The sequence below is a fragment of the Galeopterus variegatus genome, unplaced genomic scaffold, assembly GCF_000696425.1.
Source record: "Galeopterus variegatus unplaced genomic scaffold, G_variegatus-3.0.2 Scaffold13577, whole genome shotgun sequence".
Classification (NCBI taxonomy): Eukaryota; Metazoa; Chordata; class Mammalia; order Dermoptera; family Cynocephalidae; genus Galeopterus; species Galeopterus variegatus.
This window is the reverse complement of record NW_007739688.1, coordinates 2,243-13,801: the sequence shown is the minus strand read 5'-3', so window position 1 is coordinate 13,801 and position 11,559 is coordinate 2,243. Positions and strand designations below refer to the sequence as shown.

The following is an 11,559-nucleotide window of genomic DNA, read 5'->3' as shown; positions in this document are numbered from 1 at the left end:
TGTTACTTGAAGGCCATTAAGTAGTTTAATGACAGTTGGGATAACACCACACTCACCTGGATTGTCCATAATTCTTCTACTTGTGAGTCCCCTTTCTGGTGCCTGACTTTCTTGTCTGTTATTTATCACAGGACAGTTCTTAATGGCATGTGTGAGTGATATAAGTTGTTCATCTGTTGTGACCATGTACTGCTGAAGTCTTGCCTAGAGAAGAAATGAAATAACATCATTGCATATCAAACATCAAACCATCACCTAGAAAGCAAACCATACCAAGAATACGTGTGTGTGTATGTATAATATGATTTTATATACACCAGGATTTGAGACTGTCATTCAAATTCTATAACAATTATATACATAATTATGAATAGTCTAATAGTACCATGATAAAGAAATGGTTAAGTAAACCAATGGAATATTAATTAATAAATACCCTGCTTTAACAATAAGAATTAACCTTTTTCATGGGGCTTTCAGTTTACAAAATCTCTTCATATAGCTGATTTCAACTGACTCTCAGGTTACCTCAAGAGACAGACATATCAGGTGAAGGAAACTCAGAATATTACACAGGCATTTAAACTGATAAACACAAATATTAAATAGATTCATGGTAATGTATATAAAGGAACGTAAGGAAAATAGAAAAGTACAAAATTCTATATGCAATATGAATACAACTTCATACAGTATTTTAAATACGTGTGAGATAACACTGTACTTTATATATATGTATATAGATATGTACTCATATTCTCATATTTGTCTCTGTGTACATATGTACATATCTTTTATACATATATTTTAATATTATTAAAGTTTTCTTTTATTTAAAAGATCATTCACAATATACCGTACCCACAGATTTTTCTGTCATACAGCTGAATATGTTAAAGGTTTGCAATTCTATTCTTTCATTTAAAAGTCAACTGGATTGCCCAGAAGTTTAGGTGAATTTGTTTTGTTCTTAATCTTCTCCACATTGAAAATGCAAGTCATCTGAAAGCATCAGATTTGATTACAACCACATAATGCAAGTTAAGTACTGGTATTACAGAAACAGCTCTTAGAAGCAGAGAAGATGGCAGGTGGAATAAAGTTCTGTAAACTGCTGAGATCTTGTAACAAAGACAGTAAGAGAAGCTACGGATGGATAGCTACTGACGAACTACTATCTAAGCATAATATAGATATAGATATAGATATAGATATAGATATATTTATCATACATACTTAAAGATATACAGGCATCTGACAAAAATCAGGTGTGGCAAGACATCAGAAATATGAATGAACTATACTAAACATTTTTATATCACCAGACCAAATTTTTTCCCAAATGTCACTCATTTATCCAGTGGCCTACTCAACATCTCCATCTAGAACTCAAAAAGACTTCTCAAGCTTAAAATGTACCAAACCAAACTCCTCCTGAAGCCTTCCCTACTTAATGAATAGCAACATAATCCTTCCAATTGCTCAGTCTGAACCTTTGTAATCACACTTGACTCTTCTCTCGTATCCTCTCCTTCACCTCATTTCCAATCCATCAGCAGACTCCATTGGTCAGCCTTCAAAATATATTCAGAATTTGATCACTTTTCACACTCTCTCCTACTTCCACCAAGCTGCCTTGTCTCACCTGAATTATTCCAATAACTCCTATATGTAATATTCTATTTCTGTGTTTGGCCACCTAGTCTAGTTTTATACTGTTCTCAAACTATATCCTAAGGCATCTCAAACATCAGAGTGAACTCACAGGGGCACCAGAAGACATTTTAAGTTTTCACAGGAAACAGTGATGCCTGATAGCTATCAAATATTGGTGAACTATTAACTTGAGGCAGTTCACACTTCCAACATTAGATTGTATTACATTCCTTTTGATGATGTCAAATCTTCTCATGGCTGGGTTTTCAGCAGTTGTTATGCTAAAAAAATAAGTTTTGGATAAAAATCAATGTGGAACAGGAAATAAAAGTGATGGTGTTCAATATGATTCCAAGCTTTGCAAAGCTGCACAGTGCTCGAAAAGTACACATATCCCATTAATAAATAATTGTGGCTATTTAAGAATGAAATAAAAATATTACATTCTTTTTCAATTTATACATATTATTTTTTCAAACAGCTCCTCAGTTGTTAGGACATAAGGTGTTTGGACCTACTACTTAATAATTGGAAAAATTAGGTATTTCTTTTGGCCTAGGGGTGTCATGAGACACTAAGGGCATTGTGACCTGAGAAAGGACAGCAACCTCTGACTTAGTCTCAACATATAGGCCAGAGTCATCCTCTTAAAACCTAAGTCAGATCACATTTCTTCTCTTTAGTAGTTTCCCATCTCACTCAGTGTAAAAGCCCAAGTTCCTAACCAGCATGCAAGACCCTATGTGGTCTGGCTTATCCGATCTTGTCTCCTACTGCTCTCCCTTTCCCAGATTCCACTCTTTCCACACTGGTCTCCTTGATGACTGTGAGCTCACCAGCCACTCTGCCACCTCAAGACCTTTGCACTTGCTTTTCTTCTGCCTAGACTAGACTGCTCTTCTCTCAGCTACCTGCATGTTCACTCTCTCACCTCTTCCAGGTCTTTGCTCAAATGTCACTTCCTCAGACAGACATGACCCATCCCATTTATAACTGCAACCCACACCAGTCTAGGCAATTCCCATGACTTTTACTTGCCTTATTTTTTTCAAAGTAGATACCACCATCCAAGTTATTACATACTTTACTTTTCTTAGGATTCATTTAGAATATAAACTCCCTGAGGGCAAGGATTTCTAGATTTTGTTCACTGTTGTAAATCCACCACCTAGAAGATCGCCAGCTCCACAGTAGGTGCTCAATAAAGATTTGCTGAATGAATTAACACATTTTAAAACTGCACAACTTCAAGGAAAACTAAAAACATATGTTCATAGAAAAACATGTACTGTTTTTTTTTTTTAAAAAAGGAGCAATTTGTCAAGTGGAAAAGAGGACTTATCTAACAAATATGAAGACATTGTAAACAACAGTAAATGGCATCTGGTGTGATTACAAGAGGGCTCCTCAAAGGCTATCCTCTACTGTTTTGAAATTGAAAGTGGCTATCCTAATACTCATTTCACATTTTGGATTAACTACTGTAATACTGGTAGTTATCATTTAAATATAGATTCTGTCTTCCCACTAAATAGTAAGTTTCTTAACAAAAGCAGACTTATTCTATATACTATTTGCAGTCCAAGATGCTACTGTAATACCTCCAATTTGATACATGTTCAATAACAGCTACTATTGATGATAATAATAAGGTTGATAAATAATCACATCAGTACAGCTAAACCAAAGGCAACTATACAAGAATCCCATACATATTTAAAGATGTTTTATATTACTAAACACAGAAAAGTTTCAGTGAAACTTTTGGGATCTCATCTGAGTACCTGTGTAGTAGTATTTTCTTCTCTAAGAAGAAGAATTTCAGCTGTCAGAGCATCAATGAGCTCTCGATGATCACCTAATAGTTGTTGCAGTTGCTCCCTTGTCTCTACTTCTTTACGTAGTTGGAGCTCACTCTATAAAAAAAAAAAAATCAAATAAACTTCCAACAATAGCACCACATGCTGAAAACTAAGTTTCTACTCAAAGCCATGAAAGAACACATTACAAAGAAGCATATATCATGTGATCATAATGAGAAATAAAAATATGTATTAAAATATTATATTTAATTTAATAAAATGTGCTGCTTTATCCTCTTCCCTCCTTTAAACAGAATACAATGAACAAAATGGTATATAGAATTAAATAACTACATCTTTTTAAAAAGAAAGTGTTAGTCTATACATATACATACTGTTTGAATATACAAAGACAATTTCTAGAATGAAACACTGGTATTTGGATATGACAGATCGTTACAAAGAAGCAACAGGTTGGCTGGAAGTTAGGGGTAAGAGTCAGATTTTTCATTGTACACTCTTCTGCATCTTTGAATTTCATACCATATGATTGCATCACCAATTCAAAAATTAAGTTCGTTAAAATATAATTAAAAATAAATGACTACAGGTTTAAATGGCTTAGCTTTGTAAAGCAAGTGATTAGCTAAAAAGTTCATTCTTTTAAGGCTGCAATATTTTCTGAGAGCCAAAAGCACACTCCTAAAAATTCCTGAATTAAGGGTGAAAGAACGTTCAGACGGTGCAACAAATCTTTCATTAAAAAACAAGTTTAGAAAGACACCTCCAGAGAAAATAAAACATCTGAATTAGAATGGTGAATTGATTTTTTTAATAATAAAATTTCCTTAAACATTTTTGTTACATCTGTTTAACAGATTTAAGTACATAATAACAATTTAAATAATTTTTTCAAAGATGAAATACACAGCTAACTCTAATTCTACAGCATTTTGAGGACTGATTATTACATTCTGAAGACTAATAATTACAGTTGTCCCTCAGTATCCATGCGAGATTGGTTCCAGAACCTCCTGCAGATACCAAAATCCATGGATGCTCAAAGTGTGATATAAACTGTTGTAGTATTTGTATACAACCTACGCACATCCTCTCATATATTTTTATTTATTTATTTATTTATTTTTATTGTTTTGTGACCGGTAAGGGGATCACAACCCTTGGTGTGGTGTCGCCTGCACCGCGCTCAGCCTATTTATTTATTTTATTGTTTTGTGACCGGTAAGGGGATCACAACCCTTGGTGTGGTGTCGCCTGAACCGCGCTCAGCCAGTGAGCGCACCAGCCATCCCTATATAGGATCTGAACCTGCGGCGGGAGCGCCGCGCTGCGCTCCCAGCGCCGCACCCTCCCGAGTGAGCCACGGGGTCGGCCCCTCTCATATATTTTTAATCATCTGTAGATTACTAATAATATGTAATACAATGCAAATGCTATGTAAATAGTTGTTATACTGTACTGTCTAGGGAATAACAAGAAAAAAAGCCTGTACCTCTTCAGTACAGATGCAGTTTTTTATATATATATTTTTTAAATCCACGGTTGGATATGGAAGGCCGACTATATTTGCAAACAGGTTAAAGAAACAATTCTTGCTTGTTTTGTGTTTTCACAACAAAACACCTCCCACTTAGACAATGAAGCCATACCCAAGATGCCAGGCATATAGAGAACATGAAGAATTTCCCCCTTATCAAGTCTATACATTACAGGCAATTCTACTCTCCAAACTGAACTAATGTGGGAGGAAACAGAGAAAAGCAATAGAATGAGGACACAATTAATAGTTCTATTTAACCTATAACTGACAAATAGTAATATTTAGTATCAGCACAAGATATAATTTTATACATATATAGCAGATTTACCTTACTAAACTATAATTTGCTGAAGCTCATGCTAAAATCAAAATCACTTATCTGAGCATGTATGAACTACTTAATGGTAGAGGGTGATTAAGAGGATAAACCTTTATTGCAGATAATCTAAAGCTGAGGTATTTTAAACAAAGCCATTCAACTTTGACTGTACTTTATTTGGAGGCAGCAATAAATTAAGTGGAGAGGAAAAAACCTCCACATCTGCCTGAAGGGAAGACAACTAATAACCTCATGCTCTTACCTCTTTCAGATACCGAACCAGGCGACAGAGGGAGCTCACCAGTGACAACGTGAAGCCGGTAAGACCCTGGCTGCTCTGCAGTCTCTTGACCTCACGTCCTGTCCACTGCTCATATTCTTCCATTTCATGTTCTACTTCATGTATCATGTGTTTGAGGACATCCAGGCTGGAATTATTGCTACTTGGTAAGTCTGCAGAGGTTGTACTACTTGATAATATGTTTTTCTTCTGCTTGGAAGGTACACACAAATCCGGTTTTCCTTTCACTGATAATGACAGAAGTCATTCTATTTCAAGACCAGGAAAAGTTACAACTAGAAAACTACTAGAAAAACCTTTTGACTACTGCCCACAATTTATAAAAGGTTTCTATAGAAGTTGTCATCATTTTTCTCATAAAAATCTATAAAGTTTAAACCAGGTTTACACTATCTATAATGAATGCACTAGACCCATCTTTCCAGAGTTACATGGGATAGGAGGCATTTCTTAGCGACCATTCCACAAATTTAATTAATTGGGTCCAACTGGATGAGCTTAAGGGAAAAGACATTTACTAAGAGATTAAGATAGCTGTGCCAAGTTACTTGTTTAATAATTCATCTCTGTAAATTAAGGAACTGAACCTTTATTAAACAGCTGTTTTTGCTTCCTTGAGTTCAACACTTGTCCCACAACACAGCTTGAATCTAGAGTCTCAGCAGATTCTTCAGGCTGAAGTCTGGGTTGAATTCTATTGACAACGCTGGTAGCATTCAGAGCAGCTAAAAAAGAACATTTCCAAATGTATCTCAAGTGAACAAACTCTTTTTTTTTTTAATATTTCAATTGAAAGATCCATCAATATTTTAGTCAATTAGGCTAAGGCAATCAAAACTCAAATAACATTCCTTTAAGAATTACTGTATTCAAGAAAGAATCTAATAAAGCAGATTACTAGAAATAATGCAAAGTGAGAACAAACCTCTTTGTTCCCCTGATGAAAGGGCAGATGATGGAGTTTCTGGAGGGGTTATTTGTGACTGTGTCGCTATTTTCTGCTGCATATCAGTCCACAATTTACTAATTAACTCAGAATTCTCTTCCTTTAGTTGTTGGAGAAATCTATAAATCATGGGACAATAAGCTATATTAGAATTAATAGGTGCTATCATTTAAACTGTCCGACTATTCACATTTGCTTGAAAGGAGCTTTTAGTAATTCATAATCAAAGAAAAAATAGTTTTTATCATTTAATCTGACTATTCACATTTGCTTGAAAGGAGCTTTTAGTAATTCATAATCAAAGAAAAAATAGTTTTTGCTTCAACTGATAAGATAGGTACATAGCTAAAATACACACTATCTTAGTGTTAGAAGGAATCATTCCATCTCCCTCCCAGTTTCTTACCTACCTTAGCCCTAATTTAGGAGCATTTGCTCTTTCTGCAGTTTTGTGATATGGCTCTGTCCTCCTCTTTGTTTCTTAAAGTAATTAAGCATACTTGACTCAGTCCCTTTAGGTTTCTCTCTCCTACAAAGAAGCCTGTCCAGAGAGCAAACAGTCTCTGCTCATCACTGAAATAAATTTACTGAAGCAGACTTTTCCCCTGTGCATCAGGCAGGGGGCAGAGGGAGTAATAGGAGGAGATGAAATTTAGGTTATTATTTGTAGGCCTTTTGGTTACAGAACTAAGCCTTGTGCAACAAACATCTTTATCATCAATAAAGCTGATATTTTAATCTTCAGCTATCTGATTCTATTTCTATTGTCTATTTCTCACTTGAATTGAAACTTAAGGAAGTAGGGGACCAAGAAGTAGAAACAACCCAAATGTCCACAGCTAACGAATGGATAAGTAAAATGTGACATAGCCATACAGTGAAATATTATTCAGCCATATAAAGGAATGGAACACTGATATATACTACATGAATGAACCTTGAAAACATTATGTTAAGTGGAAGACACCAGACACAAAAGACAGCATATTGCATTATCTATTCATATATGAAATGTCCAGAATAGGCAAATCTATAGAGACAGAAAGTAGATTAGTGGTTGCCTAGCACTGAAGAGTTTAGAAGGAAATGGGGTTTAACAGCTAAAGAGTAGGGAGTTTCTTTTGGGGGTGAAAAAACATTCTAAAATTAATTGTAGTAATGACTGCATAATTCTGAATATACTAAACGCCACGAGATATGACACTTTAAATGAGCAGACTGTGTGGTATACGAACTATAAATCTGTAGAGGATTAGAAATCTTGATTCTCAGTTGATTATTAGATAGGGTTTTTAGGTAATGCATGTATGGGACAAAAGTGCTCAGATAGGAGGCAAGAACCTACAGCTAGAGGGCAAGAACCCACCGAATCAATTCTAATCATGTATATGTTGATTCTCAGTTGATTTTTAGTACAGGGTTTTTAGGTAATGCATATACGGGACAAAAGTCCTCAGGAGGCAAGAACCTACAGTTAGAGAGCAAGAGCCCACCGAATCAATTCTAATCACTATTTAGATAAGGGATTGTATACACTGATTATTAATATAATGGGTTCATTGGAAGATTTTGTGAGAAGGAAACTCACACAGGTTTAAAGCCTTTAATGTGAACAAGAAAACTGAAACAAAACAGGGATTGTTCTGAGCGCAATAACCCTTAATACAACAAAGCTTAAATGATGGGAAAATACGTGAGTTAAGATTTCCAAGGACATTTTGCTATATTAATTAGTACATGGGGGTTGTTCCACATTTTGCTTTAAGCTGTTTCTTTGAGTTTCTCAAGAAACAATGATTATCTTATTGTTTCTTTGGCATGTCACATAGTTGAGATTTATGACTCTTTGGATGGTATATTGTCTAAACTATTTTGAACCATGCATGCTTGGATGAAGATTGTTACACAGCCAATTTCTTTACGTTCTTACTGTGATTGATTAACCATCTATTCGTTTCCTGTAATTTCCTTGTCTTTACAATAAAAACTGAAGCAAAAACTGACTCAGGGTTGTACCCAGTTTCTCCTTCTAACAAAGGAGTTGCTGAGGTGCAGTCCCTCAGGCTTCTCATTGCATTCATGTTGCTTTGAGTAATCTTTTTGCTTCTCTGTTACACTGCGAGAGGTATACCATAAATCAAGAAAGCTGTCCCCCCACCCCCCAAAAAAGAGGAAGGAGGTAATCTTATTTATTGGCTCCGCAAACCTCAACCTAAAGGAGTTGCTTTCAAGCACCCTATGGACAGCACATTAGAACACAAGTTGCTAAAAAACATACTTAGTGTGAAGGTTAATTCTAGGTATCAACTTGGTTAGATCAAAGAATGCTGAGAAACCTGGTAAAGCTATCTTTTTAGGTGTGTCTGTGAGGATGTTTCCAGCAGAGATTAGTATAAGTCTGAGTGGACTGGGTGGGAAAGACCCATCCTCAAAGTGGATGGAAACTCACTGAAGCTTGAATTGTGTCCCCCAAGTTTTATGTATTAGAAACTTAGCCCTCACTGTAACTACTAAGGATGGGAAATCCTATTACGGTAGCTGAAAGGTGCAGCCTTGAAGAGGTGATTGGATTGTAGGACAATTCAGTAGTGAATGGATTTAAAATGGTGGTTGGGGGCGTGGTTCTGAGGGCTTTAAAAGAAGAGGAGAGTCTGTCTCTTGCTCTCTGCTCTCTCTGCTTCCACCATCTTGCAATGTGAGACTCCTGGGTCACTGTTGCCACCACCAGATGGACTTTGAACTTCCCAGCCTCAGAAACTGTAAGCAATAAATTTCATTTTCTTTATAAATCACCCAGTTTCAAGTGTTCTGTTATAGCAACACAAAATGGACTAATACACTTAGCAAAAGGTCTGTGATGTAGTCCACTCAAAGGGAAGTAGTTACTAAGGCATCAGAAAGACCCCTTTGTAAGACAGAATTATGTCTAAGTCCAACCTTCAAGATAAACCCCACAAAGAGTGTTCTAGTGAGATTGCTGAACCAGTTCGGCAAATAAACCCTTCAGTCTGAAACTCACTTTACTGTCTCTATGTTCATAATTTTAAGAGTTAGTTTATGTGAAATAATAACAACAAAAATAATACATCTATGGTAGGCTAAAAAATGGATCCCCCAAAAGATACAACTTAATTCCTGTAATTCATGAATGTCACTCTATCTGACTGCATTAGTCCATTTCTGTTGCTTATAATAGAATACCTGAAACTGAGTAATTTATAAAGAAAATAAAATTTATTTCTTACAGTTTTGGAAGCTGATTAATCCAAGGCAAGGGCCTTCTTCTCGGTGGGAACTCTCTACAGGGTCCTGTGGCAACCAGGGTGTCACATGGTGAGAGAATGGCCCGAGCAAGAGAGAGCTAACCTTCTCACTTGCCCTCCTTCTAAAGCAATCAGTACCATGCCTATTACTCCATGAATGGACCAATCCATTCACAAGGGCACAGTCCTCACTGTCTAATCACTTTTTAAAAGCTCCATCTTTCAAATACCATACTCAGATTTCCCACCCTTTTAGCACTATTACAATGGGGGTCAAGCTTCAATGAGTTTGGGGGGGACATTCAATTCACAGCACAAAGTAAAAAGCAACTTTTCAATGTGATTAAGTTAAGGATCTTCAGATGAGGAAATATGAATCTGTATTATCCAGGTAAGCCCTAAATTCAAATCATGTGTATCCTTATATGAGGGGGCAGAGAGAGATCTGCCACACACAGTGAGAAGATAATGTGAAAACAGGGGCAGAGATTGGGGTGATGCAGCCACAAGGCAAGGAAGGCCAATAGCCATGAGAAGCTGGAAGAGGCAAGGAGCAGATTCTCCTATAAAGCCTCTGGAAGGAGTGTGGCTTTGCTGATACCTTGATGTCAACCTACCAAAACTGATTATGGATTTCTGGCCCCCAGAACAGGTAAAGAATAAATTTCTGTTGTTTTAAGCCACCAAGCTTGTGGTAATTTGTTACAGCAACCCAGAAACTAATATACCACCTTAAATTTATTTGACAACTTTCATTTCAAAAATCTCAAAGTACTCTGTACATAGTATTCTTGAAGTATTGGAGTGGGGGAAGTCATTACTTTAAAATATTTATCTTCATCCAAAGACAATAAACTGTCTTAGATCTGGAACTCTCTTTCATTCATTTTATTTACTTTGGGCATTGATTCAAATTCAATCTCCTTCAATTTTCATTGATTACCACTTAATGCCAATTTTATTTTATGGCAGCATCAACTGCAATAAGGACATTATTTCATAGAAAGAGGACTATCAGCATCTCTAATTTATATCCCTAAGATATAAACCCCCATCCAAAGAAAGCTACCCAAGCCTCCTGGAAACAGTAACTTTGCTTGCCATCCAGTTGTTGCCTCTGGGATTTCCTCCCTTTTTGCCATGGAAGCCTCTACCAGCATCTTTCTCTTTCCCAACTCTAGCCTTTCTTCTTCACACACAAAGATCTACAGGGAAGACAGTGGCAAAGGGAAAAGTGAGGGAAACACTTGCAATTACTACTCCTTCCTCTGAAGGCACTAATCCCCAGAAACATTAATGACCCAGCAGACGCTTTTGAGGATTGGGTTAGAAACTTATTTATAATATATAATATTAACTCTATGAGAATTCTATTGAGTGCTCACAGAAAAATATATTCACAGAAATTTTCAAAGCAGAGGGCACCTTAGATAAAGATCATGTTTTACCTGTCATATTTTACAACTGAGAAAGTAAAGACCCACAGATTATCTAACTAGTTAATATCCAAAGGCTCCATCTCCTGATTTCAAGCCTAATGAATCTTCCAAAACCTTCACGCCAAACAGTTAACAAGTAATATTTTGAGACATAAGGTATTCAAAAGTTGGAAACTGCCTATTCAATACAACTAGCAAGATAAAACTAACCATAACCAACCAAATAAAAAATAGTAATTCGATTCAAACTTAAAGAATAAAAGTAATTCTGT

The 11,559-nt window shown here is 36.0% G+C and overlaps 1 protein-coding gene across 1 annotated transcript in view; it reads right to left on the bottom strand.

The window, feature by feature from the left end:
- Positions 1 to 6,704, bottom strand: part of LOC103581642 (spindle and centriole-associated protein 1-like) — a gene marked incomplete at its 5' end in the record, with an annotated part of 21,700 nt that extends 14,996 nt beyond the window's left edge. The window contains 5 exons of the mRNA XM_008563418.1: positions 57 to 204; positions 3,441 to 3,572; positions 5,601 to 5,866; positions 6,227 to 6,364; positions 6,565 to 6,704. Of these exons, the coding sequence (XP_008561640.1) occupies positions 57 to 204; positions 3,441 to 3,572; positions 5,601 to 5,866; positions 6,227 to 6,364; positions 6,565 to 6,704 (824 nt within the window). The remainder of the gene's footprint in view (positions 1 to 56; positions 205 to 3,440; positions 3,573 to 5,600; positions 5,867 to 6,226; positions 6,365 to 6,564) is intronic.
- Positions 6,705 to 11,559: the final 4,855 nt, after the last annotated feature.